This window comes from Heliangelus exortis, chromosome Z, assembly GCF_036169615.1.
Source record: "Heliangelus exortis chromosome Z, bHelExo1.hap1, whole genome shotgun sequence".
Taxonomy (NCBI): Eukaryota; Metazoa; Chordata; class Aves; order Apodiformes; family Trochilidae; genus Heliangelus; species Heliangelus exortis.
Window position 1 is genome coordinate 66766201 of NC_092454.1, and position 27626 is coordinate 66793826.

At 38.4% G+C, this 27626-nt stretch overlaps 1 protein-coding gene across 3 annotated transcripts; it reads right to left on the minus strand.

The window, feature by feature from the left end:
- ACOT12 (acyl-CoA thioesterase 12) lies at positions 1-27328 on the minus strand. Of its 3 annotated transcripts, none has more exons than XM_071730076.1 (15): positions 27085-27328; positions 24432-24501; positions 19821-19881; positions 18727-18828; positions 16383-16515; positions 14340-14490; positions 10811-10930; positions 9081-9231; positions 7301-7356; positions 6831-6891; positions 5196-5279; positions 4268-4401; positions 2744-2872; positions 1552-1678; positions 1-722 (listed from the first exon to the last, which is right to left on the minus strand). In XM_071730076.1, the coding sequence occupies exons 1-15, from the start codon at positions 27218-27220 to the stop codon at positions 570-572; spliced, it is 1668 nt and encodes a 555-aa protein (XP_071586177.1). In that variant the 5' UTR covers positions 27221-27328; the 3' UTR covers positions 1-569. The 3 variants fall into 3 exon arrangements, with proteins under 3 accessions (XP_071586177.1, XP_071586180.1, XP_071586178.1); XM_071730079.1 differs by having other exon boundaries at positions 24432-24644; positions 27085-27217; XM_071730077.1 differs by lacking the exon at positions 18727-18828.
- Between the last annotated feature and the right edge of the window lie 298 nt (positions 27329-27626).

Genomic DNA, 27626 nt, shown 5'->3' on the forward strand with positions numbered 1-27626 from the left:
TTTGCAACCTCAGATACAATAATTTATTGGAAGTCACAGATAAATTACAAGTATTGACAGATACTAGTGACATTAGCAAACACTAACTTATATGGGATGTGATCAATTATACATAATAAGTGTGCAAGAATCCTGACAAGCAGATCAGAGCACTGGATAAGCTTCTTAGCACCACTTCTCTGCAAATTACACAGGGCAGTATTTACTGATTTAAAACTGAGTGGATGTCATTACCTTCAGTATAACATTACAATAGTGAAATGCTCTCATCAGCTACAGTGCTACTGGGCCAAGTTCTGCCTCCACTTGTATAAAATTTGTTAAAGCAGTCAAGAGCAGAATCTGTCCCTTAAGCTTTTTAAAATTAAAAATTTAGTTTAGAGCCCAAGGCCTAATCTTCATTTTATCGAAAATGCTTGTACTGGGTATTCTGAGTCTGAAGCCCAATATTGGCTGCATGATCTGAAGTAACTAAACTGCAGAAGAATTATCAGCACATGTACAGGAATTTCAACCTGGCAAGTTGAAAGTACTTGTTGAGTACTGCTTGACAATCTTCAGAGGCTTCTTCAGAAATCCGCTTTCAACAAGGAGTTGCTGCCTTTCAGCTCCAGGAACTTTATACATTCCAAAGCAGTGTGTTCAATGGATTTGGATGAGCCAGTAAGATTTGCAGCTAAGTAAGGCATAACACCTGATGTCACTTGATTAAAGTAACACACCTGTTTAAACAAAAATAAATGAAACAAAAAAGCCTTTGGATTGCAATAGCCATTTTTTTCAGAGCCTAGATGAGTATGAAAGCTTTTATGGATGTGAATAGAAACAGTGTTTCTGAAATGGAAGGTGATAATTAGCAAAAAGAGCATGCCTTTTTTACAGTAGTTTAATGTCCTCAGTGTCCTCACTACTGCCAGATTCTCAAGCATCTGTAGGTAAATGCACTCAGCAGTGCAGAAAGAAACATGTCACCTGTTAAATGTGTGTTCTTTATGAACAAAAATGTTGCCTGGAAAAAAAACCCAGACCACTGAGAGCTGAATGGTTTTTGAAATATATTTTCTTAAACAAAAAACTTATAACCGGGCCATGGAAAATAACAGAAGAGGAACATTGTTGTTGGTCCAGAGATGGGATTCAGATGGCATAATTTCTGACATATGAAAGTTAAGGTTGAGAAATTAACCCTAACTAATTCCTTGGGCTTCCTCTGTAGCCTGTGAAGAGAGATGGGCACCACTAGAGATCAGTTTAATGTATGTCTTCTAGAAGTGTATTTTAGGAATAAATGAATGGCTCTCTGGAGGTGCTTGACTATCTCCAGTGGTTAGTTTAGATTTCATTCCTAACATTCAGATTGGCCAAAACTGGGCAAGACAGTTTCCACTTTGTAGAATAAAGAATGTCTTAATAACCACAATGAACTCTGGGGAGACATTAATTTCTCTTTTGTATTACTGTTACTGTTCTAGACTGTCAACTGAAATGAGATTATACGCCCATGTAATACTACAGAAAAGGAGCCACAGCTGAGGTCTCAGAACTACTCACTGTACAGGAGCTGTTGCTGTCACTGTAGATGTTGAATCCAGCACAAAGGATTTTACTTCTGCAGTATTCTGGAGAGGGTGGCATAGATGTGAGGGTAACAGACTTTACAGCTACCATGTAGGGTTCACTGCAGGGCAAGGAGAAAAGTCAAACATTTCTTCAACAAGAAGAAATTATTAAAAAACATACATGTCAACAATTACACCATATGTGTATACCAATGTGAAGGTAAACAAGCTCCTCTATGTTTAAAGATATGGGAAAAAAAATTCAGCTCTGCTGAGTCTCATTAAGGCTTTATCACAGACTCCCCTCAAGAGGGCTTCTGTGGGAATCCACAGAAAAATCACCCACATACAACAACTCCCTTTATTTACCCTGCTTTTCATGACCCACATTTACAGCCTAGGAGCAACCCTTAACTTAGGGTGTGGCCCAACAAAAGTAGACATGGTTCAGTCCACTGCTGTGGGGGGAAAAAATCACAGTAAAGAATACTGCCTTGTAGAAACAATGTTCTATTAACGTGAAGAATTACTCAATGTAAGAAGCTGAGAGTCAAGAATTAAAAAATACACCAAATGGCCCTATTAATCCATGTTTCATTATGCAAGAACAGAGACAAATCTATGGAAATATTACATGTATGTTAATATACATTCAGTGTATATTAAATGTATGTTAAAAGGATTAGGGAGCTTTTGAAACCAAAGTCAGCATCAAAATTTATAGATACAATGTGTCACACTGAGGTTTCAAGAAAAGCCAAGAACTTCCTTTAATATATCCAGAATTATATTAACTAGGATTACAAAGTCACTGAAACAGACAAACAAACAATTATGTGCTTCATCATGTTGACAGGCCCTCTGGGACATGTGTTTTTCCAATTGCCTGTTTGGAATTCTGGTCTGTTTTCCCTCATGAGAGAAAACTCAAGAGTCGCTCTCACAGAAGCAGTATGGAACTACTCTACAAATTCCTGATGCTCTGCACACCTTCACATTGCAAAAAATCTGGTTGGGCAAACTCAGGCATCAACATACTGTATTTTAGATCATCTACTAATCTAATTTCTTAAAACATAAAATATCATCCCTGTCACCCAACAGCACACCCAGACACAGATCAACAGTAATCAAAACTCTGGTTCCAAAGTGCTCACAGTTAAAACTTGAGATTGTATACTAACCTTGGCTTACAGGATTGCCTTTCAGACACAAGAATCACAAAATCTCTGGGTTTATGGCCAGTCATGGGTGGAGATGTAACATAATATATTTTCTCATCTTCACTCACAGCCTGTAGGACCTCACAAGTTCTGCAAATACATACAGCATGCATGCAGACCCTGATGTATGCAGTATAATCCCTTACAAAAAACACACTACAAAGCTACATCATCCTAACATCAAACCTACAAGTTTCATGTTCAGGCAGCAAGGAAGAAAGAGGAACATAATAAAAAACAAAGTGAGGTTTCCTGCAATACCTCCTCTGACACCTCTGTCCCACAGAATTGTTAAAAAGTGCAGCAAGGTGCTGGAGCCAACATCCTAGAGTTATTCTTTTGTGTGCTGTTGATTTCTGTTTGGAATGACATTAGATTGCATAACACTTGCTGAATAACCAAAAACTGTCCATCTGACACACCACAGGACAGGGAGTTAGGAAACATTTGTAAAATTTTATTCAAAATTGTGTTCTACTCCATTCAGATGGAACCACCAGGGTCTCGAAAGTGCTGTTCACCATCTCTGAGTCAGATTTTTCCTTTACACGGGCAGTAATTGATTTATTTAACATCAGCTTCTACTGCCTCACAGTAAGCACTGCTAAGCTGGTGTTCCATTTTGACCAGTTAATCAGGCTTAATCGTGTCCTAATAAACTGAAGAACTTGGATGTACATATGGAAAATCAACACAATGTGTCTTCGTATTTCATTTGCTAAAAGCCATACATTTTGCAGAGACTGAGATTTTCAAATATCCCTAAGCTTCCAATCTAACCCTCTGATAAACTTCTTTCATGCCAGAATGACTAACTGAAAAATCTTCCCCTTGAAGAGAATATTTACTTTTTCTCTTACATTCACAAATTACTATCATATCAATTCAATTGTCTCTAGTCCTTATTCTACACCACATAAAATAAATAAAAAACTCTTAAACATCTTTACAGCAGTTCTGAAACCCATTCCAATTCAGATACACCTTATGAGATATTATTTTTCTTAAAACATTCATTTTTAAGACCTCAATTTCTTCATTTCTCACTCTGACTGTATGATGAAGGTGAGCACCAATGTCCCAAACAATACAAACATGCCCAACTCCACAGCTTTGCCTTTCTTCTTACAGCCAGGACACATAATTATCCACCTAAAGTTATATACAACTTAGTCAAATTAACCTTTTCAACACACATTTGTCTACACATTGAATTTTGTTAATTTTAGGAAATTGTAAGCTCTGTTCCAGCTGTTTTGATGCTTTAGAGCAGCAATATTTTTAAGTCCAACTCAGGAGAAATTAGATTTTATTTTTAAGGTAAAAAACCCAATCCATATTTGGACCAATAAATCTTTAATATCAACTTCCTACAGCAATTTCTTCTTAATTAGGTAGAAGAGTGTTAACATCTCAAAGTATTTGTAGATTAAAATATTCATTGTCAGTGGATGTGAACAGTCTTGAAGAAAAGTAAGGTCTTACAAGAAATGTGTGTCCCATTCTTGGCGTAATGTGAAGTCAGACAAAAGGGAAAAAGCCACATGTGACGGTATCTTCACTTGCATTTCAACTTTGAGTGACAACACATCACCCTCTTCATGAGTCCATATTTTTATCTGAAAAAAGTGAGTAGCGTGTTGAAAAAAAAAAGAATGATTGCAGTAAATATTTTAACACTTAAACCTGGGCATACTGTCTCAGGAGTACGTTTGAAACTGTATCTGACAGAGGAAGGAGAGATGAGACTGCACGATTATTTATTTTTACATTAAAATACAGAACAATGTAAATTCAAATATACCCATAGCATAGTGACCACACAGTTTTAATTAGTTCTGGTTAGGGAGAGATGAATTAGCTTGCAAGTGGTAATGAATGAGTCTATATGACCTCTTTCTCACACTATGTATGTGCAGTCTCTAAATACTTCTCACACTGTAGGTGCGTCCAAAAAACTGAGTTATTGGACCATGTAGGTGTCTTGCTAAGGGTATGCTCCATCTCCTCATTCAGGTTGTTGATGAAGATGTTAAACAAAACTGGACCAGCACTGATCCCCAGGGAAGATGTGCAAGTCTGGTGTTTCACTGGAATCAGGCGGTTTCACAAACCCACAATGTGGCAAAGAAAATGGCTCAAAGAAATGAGACAGGGGTTTGTTTGTCTTTTTATGCTCTCTCATGTGTTGCTCAACAATCCCAACTGATCAGTTGCTGACAATTCTGCCCTTCTGGGATCCCTTGTCCATCAGTCATTTAGACCATCTTAAAATTCCTCTGTGGCACTTCCAGGTTGCACAGCACTATGGTCAATCAGAGACTGCAACATTTCAGGGAAACCATGAGAGTTATGAATTTGGTGAAATAAAACTAAAGTGGCTAATGTAGCTATTTCACAATTATGCACTTACATCATCCAGTGAAGTGGTGATTTCCCATCCCTGCTTTGCTGCTAGGTGTGTCAGTGCAGCTATATTGCTGTAACTCATGAATGCCTGAAATGCAAGATACACTTCTGAAAATGAAGGGGTAGAGGTACATTTCACTAAACATTCCAGAAATTAGATGCTCGTTTTCTATCATTATGCACCATTGACAAACAAATGTGTATTTTCCCCTAAGTGCTTTCCTTCCAGAAAACACAGCCCAGTAGTTTCTGAATTAAATACTTCCAGTAGTTAGATTATGTGCTCACATGGCTGCTGGCAAAACAACCCTAATTAAACAACAAGAAAACACTCCTTGGGCTTCTCCAATTATCCAGCAGTGCAGAAAAACTGTGACCACCAGAGAGATAATACAGGTAACCTCTCAGACCAGCAAATTAATGGTTTTGCCCATCTTCCTCATAAGTAATTAAAATCTAATAGAAAATTAACCTCTTCACTGCTATCAAGTTCTAGTCTTGCAGTCTCAGAGTGGAGGAAGTACAACTATATCCATTACTTATGCTTGACTACAGGGGGATGGAGTTCTCATTTCACCATAGTGTAAAGAGAATATAACATTAGAGTCTTTAATGACAGGTTTTAATTTAATATTAAATAAATCTTAAGTAAACTATTTTTATCATTACATGCATATTTAGGTTTACTGTTTTGCAGTGGTGATGCCACTGTTAAGAACAAATCACCTGCATCATAATTAATGTTATATGTATATATATCTATATAATTAAATTAAATTATATAATTAAATTAAATTAAATGTATATATTTAAATATATATACATTATTATATAATTATATAATTAAACTTAATTTAATTATATAATATAATTAAAGTTATATGTTTTTTCATGTAATGGAAAGAGACCCAGTAAATTTTCTGGCAGCCATTGAATCTTAAATGCAAAGAAAATTTAACCACAAAAAATTGACTCAAACATTTAGGGTGTCTATAAATCCACTCAAATTCAGATTCATCACTTTTCATTTCATGAAATAGGCATATCCTGTGGCCAAGCATGTCCAAGAAAGGAACACATGACACTTGAATCAGAGTATCTAAGAGTGAACAAATCTTTTCTCTTTTCCACAGAAACAAAATCTATGCTATTTCACTGTTCATCTGTCTGTTGGTATCACCACGTCCCTTACCCCACCTTTAGTATTTACTAAATGGTCTACTCACAGCAATTTTTGTGCAAGCTAATGGCTGGATAAAGGAAAAAAACAAATAAATTCCTCTACAGGAGAACTCAGCTTTTTACAAGCTGGAGAAACTGCAATGTGAATCTGCTGGAAAGTTTTCAGGTTGGCTGGTTAAGGCAACACTTGTTATATGAGTTTATGTTTTCTGTGAAACTTACTCTACAATCAATAGTGAAGCATCTAATCTCATTTTTCAGAAAAAAAACAAACCAACACTTTAATTTTGCTACACGTTTATCCATCCTTCTATGAGTATCGTAGAACTTAGTCAAAAAAGCTTCACTTTGGAAACTGATATACCTTGTACAACTGTTTACACATTCCAGAAGTGTACAAACACCATTTTATCACCATTTTATGCAAGCAGACAGTAGGACACTATCTGCAGATTACCTGGTTGCTTGTCTCCCAAGGATCAGAAGGTTTGTCATCCTTAGTAGACAGCATGCATTTTCTGAAACAATATTACAAAGAAAAATAGTAACATGAATTGGTTCTTTCCACCTTATATATCCACATATACACATATACATATGCTAGAAACAATCATTTCTATAGGCTAACATGTCTTCTAAAGAGTTTATAGGCATTTTATCAGTTTTTGGTTGCAAGACAGGTTTACAGTAACTCATTTTTCTTCTCAGGAATGATGGGGAAAAAAATTAACCTATAAACTGAAGTGGTTTTAAGACAAGAAGTCTCTAATAATTTCAGTGCTGAGCTGCAAACTTATTTGGAAAGTTAAGCAACATGACAGTTCTGTTTGTGGAGACTTTGACTACTTAACACAGCAATATTTTTTTAGAGGATACATTAAAAAATGAAGTTTTAAAAATCAAGTTGTCCTTGACTCTAAACGATACCTGGCTAGTCGAATTCTCCTTCGGGCAATAGCTCCATGGTATCGCCTGATGCTATCCTGTATAAAAAGTAAACCAGACAGAGATACAACTGATAATTTTAGGACAAAGTCAAAAAAAAAGACAACTAAAAATTATTTCGTACAGGTGGAAAAATGCCAGAGATGTTTAACAAATAAATAATTTTGCTAACATTGGCTTTCCAGATTAACCTGAGTCAGTCATTTACTCTTGACCTTAAATTTGCAAAAACAATCTAGTGGAAAAGTTGCATCACAGCAGCATCCTGCTATAGCAATTTTTGGTCCTAAACCAGTGGCAGCTGGGCAGGGCACCAGGCACATCCTATTCTTTCTAAATGTACCATCCATCAAATAAACTATTGATCCAATTCATCATCATCTGATGTCTAAAGTATGAATGAAGCAACGAAGAATTCCTATCTTAGTGCAGATGGATCTGAGCAAGCACTGTGCAAATGGATGGTACCTCCCCTCCAAGGTGGCAGGTCTCTCCCTTCCCTTATTATTACTCTGCCAGTATAGATTTTTTTTTGAAGCATGGAAGTGACCCAAAAGCACACACCACACCAACTTTCATTAGAGGTCAATAGAACTTGTTAACTTGAAGAATATGCCACTTTGGACAAGGTTCTTTTTCTCAGTTTTTAAAAGTTAAACACATAGTTTCCGGAACAAGAATAATCTCCAGATTAGTCAATCTGCTTTTTTTTAAACCAAGGACTACATAATATTTTGTAAGACATCTGTTCCCTGTTTTGTAGAGCACTGCTATAGCAGCTGTGACTTTCAGTCAAATGATCACTGAAAGTTTGCACTTCTTTATTTTATTATTGATTTTCACAGATTTGTTTGCTTTACTCTGAAGGAATGGGTGTACATGTTTTTATCTTGATGCTTAGCTTGTGGATGGCTCTCTAGGGAGGTCCTTAAGGGAAGCCCTGTTTTTTTGTTTTTCTGAAGCTAAGGTACTATGGCTTTTTTAAAGTAATTTTTAAATTTTTTTTATTTTAGAGGAAGAGTTAGTTTTTCCTCTTGGAACAGCCTGTAATGGGCCTGTTACTGCCTTAGCTAGTACATAGAACATGTTATCTGTCCAGTTGCCATCCCATAAGTTTTTAGCTGAGTGAACTTATACTAAATCATAGCTGGATTTCTGTCTGTGCTCACTCTCCATAAGCACCTTAACTGGAGCAGTAAGGTTAATGACAGGTAGCATCACAAGAAATAATTCAACAATAGCCTTCAAACTGCTCTGAGTCTTTTGTGAACCACTTTCAGGGTAACACATGCTGAGATCTCCACATCAAAGGAACTGGAAAGCCTACCTATGTAATGGGATTTGATTCCTAAAAACTTCTTTATTAATTCTATTTCCTATTTTCATTAAGGGCTTATAAAAGTAACTTTATTCACTGAACGCTGAAGAGTTTTGTGGACAGGCAGTGGAGATTGCACAAGACAGATATACACAGGTGCAAAAACTGAAAAAAGCAGATTATTTTTCCCTGTCCATCAACTAACTACAGAACATCTAATGATACCCTCCACTCCACTTCTCAGTTTTGTATGTCTGAAGTAAACAACGACAAATCTCACACAAAGGCAAACATTCCATTTAGAGGTCCTCTCCTGTAAGAAGATGCATTTCATTGCCCTGTTTAGGCCTTGCTATCCCAGCAAATTTTAGAGAAGAAGTGTACTGAGCTGGATTGCACCATCTCACATACGCATTCATCCTGCTTCTGAGGATAAGGGCTGACCTTTGTAGTAGGCTTGATTCTGGGGAAGGTGAGTAGCTCTCCTTTCTCATTTACATTGTTAAAAATGAGAAATGCACTGTTAATATGCCGTGCTTGGTTCTTGATCCATTCTTCACAGTTGTAAGCCTCAACACGGACACCAACTTCCACACTGAAATAAAAGTTTAAATTAATTATTGAACTGCTACAAGCGATGCAGGAGCAGCCCTGAGACATACTAAAAAGAGCTGATTTACCCCCTCCTGTGTGCAGGAAGCCTGACTCCAATACATTCTGTAGCATACAAAATAAATCACTCAGTCTGGACAGACATATTTCATAAATAAAAGCTGTCACTGGCTAAATAGCATTAATAAAAAGAGTGGCAGTTGTGCTAAGTAGCAAAATATGAACACCAGTAAGCATGCTGTGACAACAGACAAGAGGGAACAGGATGATACTGGTTTGACATTCAGCAGGAGCATAATATGAAGGTAATTCATGCTTTGCCAATGTTTTTGGGAACCAAATACACCTACAAATAAAAAAAGCCATACAACAGCAATGGTGTGATTTTTGGAAAAGGAATTGCTGTAGCTTCTGCCTTCTTGAAGCTTATCTTGCTACATTCCTTGAAACTTCCAAACATGTCCTTCTGCTGGGACAGGGCTCCACACAGTTGTGTCACACCTCTGGCATCACCAGAGGGACTGCTGGCCCAAAGCATCATTCCTGCAGGTGGGGAAACAGCCTAGCAGAAAGGTGCTACCCCATTACCAAAGGTCACAGGAGACTCATTCTCTGTGAGGCAACACAACAGCAGCTCTAAAACTACAGAGGATGTATTGCATGCACAGGAAAGATAAAGAGAGAATTATTATTATTATTATTATTATTATTATTATTATTATTATTATTATTATTATTATTATTATCGTTATTGTTATCATTATTATCATTATCATTATCATTATTATTATTATCATTATCATTATCATTATCATTATCATTATCATTAGGCAGGATCTCTGCAAGACTGGTCAACAGCCACTCCACTAAATGCCAAGAGCAGGTGCTCAATGTGCCAGAATCCATGTTACACTGACCATGTACTCAACTAAAGATAAAAATTCAGCATAGGCTGTAGCCATTTATTCCAAACTGCACCTCACCTCTACACCCAGACCAACACTGGGAAGAAACAAACAAAACAAAGCATGAATTTTTCATGTAATCAGCAATAAACAGTAACCAGATCTGCTAACACATAACAAAACAAGAAGATCCTGGGAGAGAGAGTTGAAGTCTTCTGAAAAATCAAAGGTGTGGGACCAATCATCCCTTGAAAATCCCTGAATTTCAGAGTGGTATTTATATGAGTTTGCAGAACTGGGATTTGGTTGCAAGTGATTTTCAAATTAAGGGTGAAACTCAAAGAATAAATTTTTGAAAACTTCTGCTGAGAAAAGTAAAAAGAAAACACATATAGGTAGTTCAGATGATAGAGATGTAGATATAGATGTAGATATATAGGTACCTGCAATATGTAGCTATAGATAGATAAATATATAGACATAGATACACACTGCATAGCTATACAGAGATATAGAAACAGATATATAGACATAAATATATCTCTCAAAGCTCCAAAAATAATTTATTCAGTAACATAAATCCTAGTGATATCTGAAACCAGAAACACAAAATAAGGCTGATCAAATCAAGGAAGACAACCAGATGAGGAGTTTTACCTATTCTGAAATGTATTGTTCACAATTGCATTGAAGACAAGGCGGTCACCCACAACAGATGGTCCCCAGAATTTAAACATATTGACTGATTTTAAGACAGGATATGAACGACACAGGCGGCTGAAAAATAAAGCAAGAGAGACAGAGAGCAAAACATACAGTCATATCAAAGAATCCTTTGATACGTTTGAAGAAGGGCTAGGGGAAATGGCCTGAAATTGCACGAGAAGAAGTTTAGACTAGATATTAGGAAGAATTTCTTTACTGGGGGAGTAGTCAAGAGCTGAATGGGCTGCCCAGGGAGGTGGTGTAGTCAACATGCCTGGAGGCTCAATGTGCTGATCTTAAAGGTCTTTTCCAACCATGGCAATTTTGTGATTCTGTGAAGTAGGTAGCGATTAGGGTAACAAGGTTTACACAACCTAAAAGATCACAATATTACACTAATTTATTCCATAACCCATAGAAATATAGTTACCATGTGCAGCTCCGAGAGCATGTAATTCGAGCCTCAAACATAATAATACCACTTATGTCATGCTGTTTCATTTTCAACACACTTTACAAACACCAACTAATTAATTCTCACTGCTTGATATTACATTCTTTTGGAGCCAGACCATGAATCTCTTACCTACACAGTAACCACTTACTTCACAGGGCTTCATTCATTTCTATATGACTGCATGGGGAGTAGGATATTGCTCGGTATGTAAAAATGCCAGATCATAAAGCCTTTAAACAAATAGAAGAAGCCTGAGCAGAAAGGTTGAGAGCCAGAAACTGTTTAGTCAAGCAACGTTGGTCTATCTGCCCTTTTAATATTTGTACTTTTTTGCTTGTCAAATGTTTTCTGCTAGTGTTTTACGAAGAATAAAAAAACCCACTTATATAAGTACCAAATGCATAATTGGTTTTGGTTGGCTTGTTTGGTTTCTCATTTAACTTGGTTTGTTTTACTAAATTATGTGCAGCTCACTACTGGAGCTGACCTGTGAAACTCATCTTTGCACATTAAAAGGGAGAAAAAAATGTTGAACTGATCACTTACCAGTTCAAAAACACAAAGCTAAATTTCAAAAGCTGAGGGCAGAGTAGGGTGTGACAAATACACAAATCTTAGTAATTCTTTTCCCTTTATCCTTCCAGTTGCATAGTATGTCCACTCACCTGTCTTCCCTAATTTCAGCTCTGCTCCTGTACTGTGTTCATTTAAAGGAAGAGATGTTCAACTGGGCTGTCCTACTGGATCACTTTCAACTGCTTGTGAAATGGGCTGTAGCCAGTCTTGTAAAACTTTGCTGGTGCAGAAAGGAAGAGTGTCTGTGCCAGGTTAGTACCCTTTCCATGAGCATCCCAGCAAAGCTGCTCTTTGGACCACTTTGGACCACTTTGCTTGTCCACTTTGGACAAGCAGCTAAAAGCACCTGGTGAAACCAGGCTACACGGCTGACAGCTTGCAATACAGTGTAATCTACACCAGGGAAATCCAATAATTCATTGCTTCTCATTAATAGGAAACTATACACAATAATGTAATTTATCTCTAGGCTTTGAAAGAAACATGCTCTGTCCTCAATGCACGTGTGCATGGCTCTTCAGTACAAATCCCACGTGCATATCTGAGAATAGATTTTCCATTGTGCAGTTTTAAAACTTCAAAATACAGCTAGGTACAGCTAGCTTTTAACTCAATTGCACTCTGCAAACTAATGTACCAGTACATGTTAAATGCACACAATTATCTGTAGCTAATTAATTGACTGGTACATCTATTTAATAGACTAATACATTCAAATGACTGTGTAATTTCATTAAGAATAATTTGCTCTTCTGATTAAAAATGTGAAATGGTGATCTTACTTACAATGTTCACCAAAAAGATGAAAACACAGTATTATTGAAAATGAGAATGAATAAAGAAATTTGTTCTAAATATTCAGTTTTTCCTGGAAAACTATGCCTACATGCCTTTACTGCAACTGGAAGAAATAAGGAAGTACAAATCCAGTTGAAACTAATATTATTAATATTCAAATGGCTTTATTGTTATCAGCAATATTTATCAGCAATATTTTCAATTTATAGCTTAGTCAAAAAAGTGGGGGCAAGAGGAAAAGGGAGAAGGAGGGTAAGTAACCCTTAGAACACCCTTATAACTTTATTTGTTAAGGGCTAACCCATCACTTCTGTTCCCTCATTAGAGCTTGTGCCCAGAGCAATTCTTTAATTGGCATATTCAAAGGTGAAGTCTAATTGTGAGTGGCCTCACAAAAGGTTTGTAGTAAGACTAGCTATTTCTTAAGCATGAACTACAAAATCTCTGTTTTTAGCAAACCTTTGTCACTAGATATTATGCCTAGTATTTTCAGCATGACAAATCATGTTTGGCTTTCATTAATTCAAGGAACATTTTTTCAGTGCTTGGTTTGCTGATGTCTTCCTTCTATTTTTGAACCTAAATTTGACTCTTATTAGGTAAAGTTTATTGAATGAAAACAGGTAAATATTTTTGGTCATATTAGAGCGAAAATCTGAAACAATCCCTTTGAAGCCAATGAAATTACACACTGGGGTACAGTCAGTGCATTCCAATGTTACTAAAATAATGCTGTTTATCCAACCACTACAGAAAATCTGTTGTTATCAGTACAACTACTGGCTACAAATCAAAACTATATGAATAATGAATGGGGAATTCACTTAATTATTAAAAGTTAAAAAGCAAAAACATATCTAACATCCCTGCAGTGAATTAGGTCACTTGACAGGCAAGCAGAATACAAACTGAAACCCAAATGTTGCTTACAAAGAAGCTTTGTACAGCATCCAAGAACAAGGAGAAAGAAAAACAGTTTCAGTAGAAGAGAAATTAAATGATTATCTGTCTAGGCTGCACTGACAAGCAATACTAAGCAGTGTCACAAAAACACTTCACACTTCTTACCTGAAGATATCAGAACCGTTTAAACTGCTAAAAATATTATGACCCATAGGATATGGGAATCAGAGAGACTGAAAGATTAAGTGACTTGCTGAATGCTATGGATCCATTCTGTGTGCACCAACAGAACAGACCTGCTTCTTTTGATTCTTCTTCTCTGACTTACTGTTTCTTCTGTCATAAGAATCTGCCAGCTAACATTTAGAAGACTGTTCATTTTTGGGTATCAATTGATTCAGGGTCAGTATTGGTTTTATCTTGACTTAACCACATTTTAAAAGACCTGACCAACCACAAGGAGGCCAAGTTTTTACTCTTGTGTCCAATGATGACTTTCTCCAGTGATTCTCAGGAGGGTAAGGTAGCCTCTTTTGCCTTAGGGATTGCATGTGAAACAGAAGGAGAAAAATATTTGACTCCCACAGTGGCATGCTGTGGGAACTGTGCCACATAAATAGTTCAAAGGCTTCCTGCAATCAGATGAAGAAAAGAAGTCAGATAGGTGTGTATTCTTCATAGAGTAAATCCCTGTGAAACTCTTCATATTAAATCCACATCCATTTAAAACCATATGTAGAAAAGTACCTTGCTGAAATACTTGCCACTGTCTCCATCCAAGCCATGATCTGGCCACCAAAAGTGTTTCCATGATGGTTTGCATGAGGAGGCTGGACAAGCTCAATACTCTGTACATGAGTAAGGTCTGTTGAAACTGCATCTTGTACTTCAAAAATATCTGAAATACAGCAGCAATGTATTAATGAATTATTTCAGCTCTGAAAGCCAAAAAGAAAAAAAATAACCCCAGTTACTGAGGCTACTGAAGAATGCAATTTGCTTCAGACACAAGAAGGAAAAAAAAAGAAGACATATGAGACCTCTGTTCTCTGCAAGGGAATCAAGAGGCTGAAGATTTCCTCTGTTATTCCAAGAGACATAATAGCTGGGAGATGGTGCACACTGCAGTCTATCACAGCACAGTGACCCTTCCCAGCCCTCACTATGTCATATCCTTCAAAGATGCTGTGTCAGAAGCAGTTACTCTGAAAGTTGGCTAGCTGTGAATGCAGGCAGCCAGCAGCCTCAGCATGTGCTTGTGATTATTCGTGGTTGCTATGCATGACCTCTAGCAGAGGTTGTTGGAGCACTTTATCACTTATTCAAATACTTTTCATAGACTCTGACCACCATGCATGATGACACCTGTGCAAATGTGTTCAGCCAAGGTTAGAGTATGACATGATTTCTGTAACAAATCTTGTGATTTGTCAGAGACAATATAGAACACAGATACAGATATGAATCAGTAACCACATTTCATTACCCAAGCATTTGATTCCCCTTTAAAATGTTTAGGCAAACATCCTCATTCCACTGTTTTTCAGCTGTATTTATGAAGAACAGATTTAGGCATGAGATTGTATCAGTCTTTTAAAAGTGCCTATCTGTGCTAGAAGCTACTGGACCTGAATTGTACTTTTGACTTTGTGCCATGATTAACTAACTTTATGATTATATAAATGTGTTAATACATTTGACTAACTTGCACTTTGGACCTTCTTAGGCTGTTGCATAAGATCCTCTCAGAAAACAAACTTCACTTTCTGGATGTTCTTTATACGTATTTTGGTATCTGTAAGCCTTTACAGGCAATACTTTCTTCTCTCTTCCCCCTATTTTGCTTGTTCTGTCCCCTTAAGGAGGTGAATTTGTGCTAACAATCGTAAGATCCTTCAACAAAGTTTCCAGTCAAATCAGTGGAAACCAAAATCGTGGACCTTGATTTGTCTGTCATGGTATTAAGCTGTCTCCTGTCAGACCGTTACCATGAAGACAAATAACTTGTTTGCCTGTAGCTAACAAGTCTCTTCAGTTCTACATAGTTTTATCAAATTGTTAACACTAGAATTTATATTTACAACAGGTTTCATCTTTCCTCAGTGAAACCAGGTGAAGTTTGTTGTTTCTACATGGAATTACGTCTCAGATTTTCCCAACACCAGCATATTTTTTAACTGTTGTGAATAATTTTTATTGCAAAGGAATACAGCAACTTGCAAAAGGAATATGCACATTCTGAGCATAACTGGCTTTAAGAAGAGAGATTACCATCAGAAGTAAAGATGAATCTATTTCTTGGCTTGATTTTTTAAATTGAGTTTAAATTTTATTCTATGTGTTTTGACCTCCCTGTAATGAAGTTTCTGCTACTTCTTGGGAATGATCTCATGACATAAACATAGTTTTTAGTGCTTTCTTGCAAAGACATAACCATAAGCCTTAGTGAATTTTATTTTTCTATCTACATTGTAACTGGAGTCACAGGACTTTACTACCATATTGCAAAACTCTGTGAAATGATAAACCTTCTACATGCAACCTATATGAAGATATGCATGTCACATCTACTTAATGCATACTTGGCCTTCAATCTGGAATTTCTGAGAGACAAAGTAAGACCATTTTATTAGAATAACTGTCTTACACACCCTCACAAATCTCAGCAAACACATTTCTGTATTGTCTTACAACCTCAAGGAGCTCTACTCAGGTGGTTTATCTGCTTTCTTCCTCCCTTCCAGCTGCCCATAGCTCATTTGCTTCATCTTTTATGCCCATAATAATCACCTTCATTATTACTCTCCTGCATTAGGTTTTTAAAGACCTGTTCATAGCCCAGTCGGATTCTTCTTCTCTCAATAGCCAGAGTATGCTCCAGATGGTCTTCCTTAGACAGAAGTATTACAGGTTCTAATTCAATCTATGCAAAATGAAGGAGAAAAAAAAAAAAAAAAAAAAAAAAGGCTCTGAATGCCATAATCATAAAAAAGTGCACTTTGAACTTAAAATGGCATCACCATTTCCATAACCTTTTCCCATCAGCTGTCCAAGATGACAAGTTCTATTAATGCAAACAAGCTCAGAGTTAAAGTTCAAGAGATTCTGCATTATTCTTTCAGAATAAATTGTTAAAATTCAACACTAAAGTGCTTTTAGCCTTTAAACTAAATATCCATGAGAACACGTACAGTTTAACAGAACTCTCCTTCAAAAAGAAATAAGAGAAAAATATAAAAAGATGAAAAGATCTTAATATGAAGGCTTGAGTTTTGAATTTTTGTATCAGAAAAATAATCCTGTCACATTCATCAGGGGTGAAATTTATGGAAAAGTGTATCTCAGAGCCTCTCCCAGTTCCTACACAAACAGCCTGCTCCTTCTTTGACAAACTACACTGTAACTCCATACATTGCCTGTTCCATCTGCCTTAGGACCTATTTTTAAAGAACCCCTGATTTTCTGAGGTGGAGGAGAAACATACAAAAACTCAGCACTTTGTGCAGCTTCGGACTCTACACATTTATGTCCAAAATGCTACTTGTACCCAGACACACATAATTCTCTTGCCAAGAGCAGCCTTCCTTCTACTTGAAGTACAAATTCTAATGTATGTCAGTTCATTACCAACCGAACCCAAACCTCTACTTCCTTGAGAATATTATTACATTTATATAAATACCATAGAGGTGGCACTGAACAGTCACTTCTGTGATTTGTCTAAAAGGTCTAGTATCAGAAACCTTAAAATAATGCACTAGAACTGCAACACAGGCAAATTCAACATTTTGTGTCCTGCAGAGATGTCAGTAATGCTTCTCAGTTTTTCAGTCTCCACTCAAAACACTCTTGTGGCTTCCTTACCACCCCTCAGGCCCTCCTTCAGACCTTCCTAGCTTTTTCCAGATGGACCAGATAAAAGAGTGAGTGCATAATATTGCTCTCTGAACAACCTTAGCAATAGCTGTTTAGAAAACTGACTTCAGTTCAGGTTCCATGTTAAGACAAAATAAAGTCTTGCAGAAATTAAAGAGCCTGTTTTCAAATCCAAACTCTGCTTGGGGCATTCCTGTCTTAAACCTAATCTTGGTTAGTTATCACTAATTTAATCCTGCATTAATCTCCCTGGTTCATCTGAGCAAAAGGTGAATGGGTCAATGACACTGATATATCAAACCAATAATAAACAATCCTTACTTTACACTATTTTAGTGTTTTCAGGGTTATCAATTTATCCATTAACTTTGCAGAGACAAGCTGAGCCTTAGTTTTGGTAGAACTGTTGCTATCTATTTATTCTGCAAACTAATATTTCATTGCAGAAGAGAAAGCAGAAATTACTGGATACATTAATTGCTCATGGGATGACTGCTCTCTGCCAATATGCAGTAGATGTTAAAAATGCAGATGCACTGTCATAATACATTAAATGAGACAGGAAAGCCACATATATGATTCCAGTCACTTATATTCAAGAAAGAAGAACGGTACACACTAGGAGGATCTGAGGATATTTGGCCTTTCTATTATGAAAACTTTAAAAAAACTGTGCCTGCTTGGCATAACAACTTGAAAGCCAAACAAAATTGTGACTGATTTCTAAATACCTCCAGGCAGCCAAGCACTAGGGAGAAAAACAACACTGGCATGAAAACTAATTAACATAAATGGCAAAGAACTAATTTAGATTGGAAGCTAGCTTAAAATTAATGTCTGCTGTCTGAATAGTGATGTCTGAACAACCTCCTCAAAAGGGGGAGTCAAGAATAAAGAAGCCCCAACCCCAGCACCCCTGCAGGTTTCAAGATGTGTATACATCAGATTCTGCAAACTAGGGAGAACAAGGAGATTCACAAGGATCTCTCTTCCAGTGCTTTCCTCTGTCAATATTGCAGCCCTTACAAAGACACTTGTTCTATTATTAGCAAATGTGCAAGGCAAATGGAAAAAAAAGAGAAATGTGGGGAAAAAGAAATACATCTCAATATAGTCTGGACTTCACCCCTTTTTCCTGTAACTGATCAGAATACACTGGTATGAACATTTTCCCGTGTTTCACAACCAGAAAAGTTGGGTGACCTCACAGAAACTCAGTCCCAGTCCCTTCAAGCACAGAACAAAACAAAAAGAATACCTTTCCAGCACCAGCTGGTTTGGCTACATATGTTGCATATGCCTCACTCACAACTTTTTCAACATCAGTCAAAACGTCCTGTACTGTAACCTTGATGCCAACCTACAAGGAAAGAGATAGCAGAGGAAGATTAAAAAAAGTATTTACATCATTGTCAGCTGAGTTGAGACAAAATGGTGCATTGCTTATCAAACTGACCACGTCCAGTCTTTTAAACTTAAAAGAAAAATATGTAAAAAACCCCACTCTGCCATCATTGATACATCTCTGAATACAGAACAGCACAATATTCACTGAGATCTGAAAAGCTGTCTAGTAAAACACCTTTGTATGCACATTTAGCATCACTTGAAGGGTCAAATAAAAAGTAGGAAAGACACTTAGATTTAATTTTATGATTAACCCTTTCCATTTACTTGTTGCCAAGATGAATCTTTCTAGGATCTGCAAAAGCAAGACCATCTGCATCAATCTATAAAACACAATGAAACACTTCGGGTGAAACCCTGTATTGGGTCCTGTGAGACAGGCGTTGATGCTTCTGATTTTCTCCTTATTTTTAGAACTTTTGGGAATATCTGTGAGATACAGCACTTCCATTAATATAAATGAGAATTGGACTTGTGCACTGTGCAGAGAACTCTTAAGATTAAATTCTGATTTCAAGTAAGCAATTGGGCAATGCACTGCATGCTTCTTACAAAATGAAGGGTAAGAACATGCATACAACTGAGATAAATATTTTTTAATCAGAAGTTTTGAAAATACTTACAAGTATTTTCAGTGGATGCTACCTCTGACCCAAAGACTGCTTGGAGGTCAATTGCTTTGGAGACCTATCCCATTTTGTCCATTACACCTGCCAAAAGTCTTAAGTCTTCAGTGTACAGTTTCTATTTTGACGTGGATTATTTTAGAGGAAACATGCAATTATAATAGTTATTATGAAACCATGAGGCTGTGTTATTGTTTAGGTATCTGCACAAAGCTCCTTTTGAAACCAGTAAGACTGGACTCATGTTACACTCCCCTACCCCTCCCACCTCTCTTCTATTCTTTAAATATCATTAGAAATAAGAATGACAATCTCTTACCTCCATGCTGGTTTTGAATGCTCTGTTCACCTTTGCTTTGATGGTAATAATTTGTCCAACCCTGTTAAGAATAACATCTGATAGTATGTGATAATGAAGCTTAATAAGAGGTTGTTAGTTATCCCTAACAGTAGTGAAGAAAATCTCAACAAGTCTGTGCCTTCCAAACTACACTGAAAAAGCACCAAGAAAAGGTTTAGCAGTGTTACTTCCTTCATGTTCAATAACAATTTTAGTCCCTCAGAATCCTGTGTAAGTTCAGCACTAACATTCTGTCTCCTTGCTGATGTCTGCCAGTCAAGTGTGCTCCAGGCCCAATGTCCCCCAAGAAATTTTGACCTAGATTCTGCTTTTGTTCAAAGGTACATTTTGCTGTTACAACAAATCACCACATATATTTAACTGCAAAGCCACACAAAATATACAGTTTGTGCATTCTTTAGGATGCAGAGACATGCACATGAGGAAAAACTCCCAGAACAAAATGTGCTATTTGTCATCTTTGAAGGATGGAGAAAGAGCTCACTTTCCAAGTTTTGGCCAAGACGAGTGATGTACCATGCCCCTTCTGTCCTAATAACATACCTCTGAATAACTATTGCTTCCAATTTATCTATATAGAATACCTAAGCAAAATACTATCTTTTTACCTACACAGAATCACATTCATATGAAAAAAATATTTATTTTTTTTCTGGAATTTCTAAAGTACTTGTTATGTATCAATAGCAAGAATAACCCCAGTTTTCAAACATCTAATATCCTAAGTAAAGACAATACTGAAAGGGTTTGAAAGAATTACAGAATCACAGAATGTCAGGGGTTGGAAGGTACCTCTGAAGATCATTGAGCTCAACCCGAAGAAGGCAGTTTCCTCTAAAGTTGTCTTAGTAAGCAGAGCACTGAAAGTTCTGCACATGATATGCAGAACTGCAGCCAAAATAACTGGGCATCAGGCCACTCCCTTAAGAGAATTTAGGCTGACTTAAAATGCTAGAGATCAGTCCCACAGAGTTCAGCTAGCTACATCTCAGACTGCAAAACATAACCCAGACCACTTGAGTACCTATGAAATAGGCATTTACAGCTAAGGACTTGGCACAGGTAAGACCCTAGTTTATAAAAAATGCATATTTATAATTTCTTCCTAATTAAATGAATAGCATTTTGGCATTTAAAGGTAAGGGTTTTATTAAATTGCTTCTCTCAGTGCCAGAACTTCAATCAAATTGCTAACAAACACCAGAGCAGGGAATAGGAAACCTGCTCCTTTAAAGTATCAGACAGGAACAACTAACTACACAGAAACTTTCTTGAGAACACAAGTGGAAGCCTTTGAGTAGACAGGGGAGAAAAATGGTTAGAGGACAGAAATAAGACCATCTGCAGATATACAGCCCTCATTAGCTTCTGAAGAATGTATTCAGAAGTTCTTCCATCATCCACTGCAAGGAAAAAGCACAGTCATTGACATAACAGTTTAAACTGCACAGGTTTATGCACAGGGAATGACCAGCTTATGTACAAAAAGAAGAATGTGTTCAGAACAATAGCATAATATTTATATTTGAGCTATGAAAAGAAATTAACCTTATAGTCTTGTAAAAAGGCTTTAGAAAGCTTAGAGACAGAACTCAGTCAACTACCTCTGAAGATTCTGTATCTGCCATAAAACTTCCAAGAGGATTTCAGCAACAGAGCAGTAGAAGTGATGAGTACAAAGAAACACAGAATACAGTCACTACATGACCTCTGTGATTGAACAATGAGTGTGAGGCTTTCCTTAAAAGAGGGAGAGCTCAGCCTCTTTCCAGATGCTTGCAGAGGACATCATGGTCCCTGTCAAGAACTTCATGATGCTGGATTGCCCATGAGGTCCCAGCAGATGCTGCAGAGGTCTCTGCCTCAGGCTTACTGGCAGGGTGATATTCCTCTCTACAAAGACCTTTGCCAGTGACATGTCCCTGATGACCTCTCTTCCTCTGTGTGAGAACACAGAATAAGAGAGGTTGAGAGAGTTAAGTGTAGCCTTGCCCACGTTTGAGGAAACTGCACGGTGAGAACCACAGAACAGTGCTGGATGCACCAGTCTCACCACAAAGGAGGGTCTGGACTTCACAGACATTAGAATCCCTGACTGACTCCCACCTTCCCTGGTGCTCCAACCAGTCTAAGCAGCTGGACTTACATTTCACTGTAGAAAAGTGTAGTCCTCTGGTACAAGCAGCTGCCTGGATAATTTGAGAGACCTGAGAGTTAGTGAACAAGCAGGATCCCACGATACAAAGGCCGACCAGAGATAGCAGCAAGGCAAGGCCTGCTGCCAGAAAAATGAAGATGAGGCAAGGCTCACTGCCAGAAAAGATAGCAAGGAATTTAGAAGACACCTACTCTGAACAGGGATTATGTTCACTACCAACTCCTGGCTTTTCCCAGAATGTTCTATTGTGGGAAAGTGCTATAAGCAACGTCTGTAGCTAGAAAGACCATGGTCTTTGTTTATTGTATCTTGCTTTTAAAACAATCCAACTTATTGTGATGCCATGTTTACTCTGCATGGTAAGAGCACTGATTATGAATAAAGTCAGATATATTACCACCCAGTATATGTCTCTCCTGGCCTCAGTTTTTTTCTCCTCTCTAATTTATTTTCTGACTGTGTTCACAAGACATGGCCATATCAGAAAAGAAAGATGTCAGAACTGGGATGGCCAGATGCTGTGATAGGGATATGTCTTTTCCCATACTTCTGGGAGCTGTTTTAAAATGAAATGTTTTACATTGTACCATGTGTTCCGACTTCAGAGAAATCAATTTATTTATGACAAAGGAGCTGATCAGCTTGAGCATTTAAATAGATAACATCATGGAAAAACACAGTTTCACTTGTAACAGGCAGAAAGCTTTTGAAATTTATCAGCATGCACTGAACATGATTTACATACGGAACACCAACAAAATTTAAATAAATGTAATCACATGTTCTTACTAACACTGAATTGCTGCATATTAAAAGAGAGTGAAGAGGGATTTACTTGTTATCATGGCATAGAACTGAATTTTGCAATATACAGATTTGTGGAAGTATCTTGCTCTATGCCAATTGAAAAGAAATCTACACAAAAGAGTTAGTCCTTACAAAATATTTGGTAACCTGAGTTAGGAAAATGAAACCCTATAGCAGGTAACTAACAAAACATCTTTTACCATTTTCTAGGCTGAGGTAAAAGAGCTCTTATTTATCCAAGATGTTTGTATAATCAACAAGATCAAAAGAAGAACCAAATTTAGGAAATTAGGATCTTAGGGATGACCTGAGAATGAAAAATCCTGAAACCACAGTTAGTAGGCTTGTACCCTAAATTCTTGTTAAAAATGATACATTGGCACTAGAAGTGGAAGGAGAACTAGAGGCATATTTGGAAACAAATCTGGAAGGAGAAGTATTTTCATTACATTTTAGAAGCTCTGGTCTGCTCTCAGAAACAACAGAAAAAATTGCTCTGAAGCTACTGAAGTCTGAAATACAATGCCTGAAAGAAAAACATTACCCTGACTTCATTTGCAGGACTCTCTGATTACAGTTTTCACAGAGAGGATTTTTTCCTTAGGACAAAATTTAAAACCCAGAACCATTACAGGCAGGAAAAACACTTTATAACAAATTTTGTAAAACAGACCAAGAAGTTTTGTAAGAGTTTCAGATGACCATGTATGACCATGTTCACTTTCTTGTTACTTGTTCTAGTTCTTATCCTAATGGCCACTAAAAATGTGTTGTTAGAACAGGGAGCAGATCAGTATTTTACACTCATGCTGCAAGCAGTTTTTAATTGGTATCTGACAGCCAGTGTTGCTTGCTTCAGTCTTGACAACTGCATCTACATTGCTGTGTGTAACCAGGCCCATCCCATCTAAGCACTAATGAATTTCCAGACTGCGAGCTACAAAAGCACACCAAACTTACAAAACAATGTATTTAAATATTTGTGAAGATATAGTTTAGGAATAAATGTGCTATTTCCTCTTACAGTGCATTTTACCCCTTAGGAAACCCTGACAAACAGTAAAAAGAATTAAGTCCTCTATTACCTTGTAGACTCAATATTTGATGACTGCAAAAACAAAGTATTTTTTTTGTCCCATAAACACACTTTTAAAAGAGATGAATGAGACAGTTAGAAATAAACTGAAAGAGCACTTACAGCAATAAAAAATTAATACACTGCTACAGGTATTCCTTATTTAACAGAGATAAGCAATATATTCACTGTAGCATTCACTTTAACTATGCCAAAGATGACTGGGCCATCGGTTTCTCACCTGGCATCAAGGTTGCATAATCAAAATAACTACAGTTTATTTCTGACCTGTGAAACTGATCAGTTTTATACATGGATCAGGCTATCACAGAAGAAGAGATCAATTTGGAGACTTAAATGTGTGACTCAGATTTTGTGTATCTCAAATTTTATAAAGTGTTGGTTTACCTCTGCTAAATAAGTTTTTGGGTTGTGGGTTGTTTGTTTTTTTTTTATCTCTGCTAAATAAACTTTTTTTTTTGCTAAAAAAGTTTAGTTTTTTGCTAAAAATTGTTAGCTGGCTTTGTACCTGGCAGCCTCTTCAAACTGTATGTCATCCATAGATGCTGTCACACAAGACACACCAGCATGTTTCTCAGCTTCAAAAGAGACACATGGACACACAGTTACCACATGGTATTTGCAGCACACTATTCACCTGTGCTTGTGCATGAGAGACAGAGATGAAGCAGAGTAGGTCACTGATTCCTTTGATCACCCTAAGCAAGTGTGCAGTGGACCCCTTAAAAAAAGAAGTTAGATAAAAGTTAATATTTGCCATTAAGCACAGGTAACAGCAGGCATTGAGACCAGGCAATGATGATAATGACTCTACTTAGTTTGAAAAGCTTTACATAAGGTCTTTCTTTTAAAAGGAAAATTCTGATAAGAGACCTAACAAGCATGTTGCTGGCCAGAAAGTCACAAAGCACTAACAAGCCCCATTAAATCTCAGCAATCTCCTTCAAAACAGGATGCTATGAATACTGGCTATGAATACAGTGCAGAAGTTTTCTGTGAGCTGAGAATTCTCAGGCACAGGACAAAGTTCTGCTTGGCTTAGTAGCCAGTGGCCAGAAGGTAAGTTCATGTCCTCATTGCTGTACTAAAACCACAGGAATTAGATAAAAAACAAGTACAAGCAATATTTGAAAAATCATCTCCAAATGTTTACTTATTGTAAAATATTCTTAGCAAAATCTGAACTGTGCTCTTCATCTCCCTATGACGGATGCATTTGATTATGAAAAGCAATGCACCTTATTTGTATTAATTATGAAAGCTAATCTGGAAAAGGTAAACATCTTCTTTCCTATTAATATTTAATAACCCGATGGTCATGTTTTTACACTTGGCATCTTTTTATTGTGATTTGTTATTTATTTGACCATAGCACCTAGAGTGCTGTATAAACACAGGGAATCTCCAAAAAGTTTCCTGAGTGGCAGAGGCAAAAGAGAGAATCAGCAGGAAACCTAGAAAATAGCACTGCCCAAAAGGCAAGCATTTTCACTCCCACCCAGACCAATATTTTCAGTTAGCATTGCAAGAAAAAGCTTGGAGGAATCAGAGAGAGGACGACTGACTATAGAAGAAGTTCCCTTTGGAAATATGAGGATAAAACACATGAAGGCACCTACCAGAAAGAAAGCAAACTGTGATGAAAGGGAAGAGGTCACTAATGACTAAGACACTGAAGACACCACTGTGACAGGTCATATAGTCATAAAGAGCCTCAAAATGAGGAAACAGCCAGCGAGGGGGTTCACATCTGTAGCAGCAGGATACAAAATAAGAAGTTGCAAAGCCCAGGCACATGCAACTGGCAGGTGAAAAATGGCAAAGCCAAACAAATCCCTGCCTGGCAAGTTGAGTCTGCTGCAACACAAATGCAAAGTGATTAGTCCTGTGGAATGGATTGCTGCTGTTGCCCTTACCCTAATTAAGTAAAAGCAATTCTGAAAGGTGGATTGAAAGTGAGTTCTGGTGGCAGATTCACAGGTGATGAAAATCATCACAGCTTAACCAAAGTCCAGGGAGCAAGGACAGGCTGTTATAGCAGCTGGGGCTGTGCAACTTGTCAGGATGGACTTCAGTTCAGGGGTGGCTGAGATTAGTTCAGAGTCTCTGCATAAAAAGCACTGTTATGGGGTAAATCACTGAAGGGCAAATTACTCCTTTGCGCTGGAATAAATCTGCATTAAAAAAGAGGAGAGGAGAGGAGAGGAGAGGAGAGGAGAGGAGAGGAGAGGAGAGGAGAGGAGAGGAGAGGAGAGGAGAGGAGAGGAGAGGAGAGGAGAGGAGAGGAGAGGAGAGGAGAGGAGAGGAGAGGAGAGGAGAGGAGAGGAGAGGGAGAGGGAGAGGGAGAGGAGAGGGAGAGGAGAGGAGGAGAGAGGATAAAAGTGATCATACTGGGAGGCTGCCACATGCTTGGCACTTTTCTGATTTATGGTGTGGGAGAAGCTCTCCAGGATCCCAACACACCCACTATTCTCTGCAAGGCTCATCATGAACGGCTACTAGACTGCTCATGGATGCAGCCGAGCTTGGAAAGGGAGTTTTCTGGAAGAAGAGGTTTTCTTTGGTGCTCGAGATGCTGCTTTTGCCTCCCTAAGTCAGCCGAGGAGATTTTTGAAAAAAAATTTTTTAAGCAGAGCTACACCAGACACAGAGGACTCTGCATGTTGGTTGGGCTTGTAGTTAGTTTTTGTTTTGTTTAGTTTTGTTTTTAATTCGCCCATGCGCCAGTGTTCTTAAGTCAGTACTTTTCTTTCTTCTGGTTATTTCTCTTTTCCCCATCCCCGTCCTCCCTCCGCTGCTTTCATTTCCAACTCTCCTCTAGGAAGCCGTCCCCCTCTCCCCTTTCCTCACTCTCCCCCGAGATCTCACATCCCTCCACACCCCCACAAGCTTCCTTGATACCCTCTCCCATCCTCACGCACTCCCCCGGGATGAAACTTCCTCGCAAGCCATCAGGGGCAAAAATTCGCCTTCTCTTCGCCTCTCATCTGCGAACATCGGGATGGCGGCTCTCGGGAAAGGAGACACTGTCCCCACAGAGCATTTCTGAGGCGACGGGGCGGGGGGGAGAAGGAGGGAAAGGGGGGTAAGGGGGATAAGCTCAGCGCGGTCCCCGGGGTAAATGGCAGCGGGACCTCCTCTTCCCGCCTGCCCCCCTTTACCTGCCAGGCAGGCGGTCGCATCCATCCACTTGAGGAGCTGCCCGGAGCTCAGCTCCCCGCGGTGGTCGGAGTGGGCCGGGAGGATGGTCTGGCACATGCAGACATCCCCGCACGGCGCTGCCCCTCGCCGCTTCATGAGTGAAGGAGATGGGGGGGGGTGGGGTAGAAGCAGCGGCGGCAGCCAAGGCTGCTTCGGGGCAACGCGGAGGTAGCCCTGCCCCAAGCCCGGCCCGGCCCGGCCTCTCCGCTGCTTGCCGGGATGAGGCGGTTCGGTCCCGCCCCAACGCCCCGGGTTGAAGCTGGAATCGCCTCCTCTGGCGGGGGCCGGACCGCTGCGGGGAGGCAGGAGAGATGGAGAAAGGACAGGGCGGACGGGGCAGCGCAGGGGAGCGCAGGACGGCAGCGGGTTCGGGTCCGGGTCTTTTGTACCCGTCTGCCCGTTTCCATCCCCTGGGGTCTCCGAGGCCGTCTGAATATCATCAGTCACAGTCACTGCGATGGCACAGCCACAGAGAGCTGCTGCTGCCCCTGGCGGGTTTTGG

Coding starts and splice junctions, on each gene's coding strand:
- ACOT12 (XM_071730076.1), bottom strand. CDS start 27,220: ATGAAGCGGCGAGGGGCAGCGCCGTGCGGGGATGTCTGCATGTGCCAG. Junction 18,829..19,820: donor CATTCAAAACCAGCATGGAG/GTAAGAGATTGT, acceptor CTTTCCTTGTAG/GTTGGCATCAAGGTTACAGT. Junction 2,873..4,267: donor GAATGGGACACACATTTCTT/GTAAGACCTTAC, acceptor ATGTATTTGCAG/AACTTGTGAGGTCCTACAGG.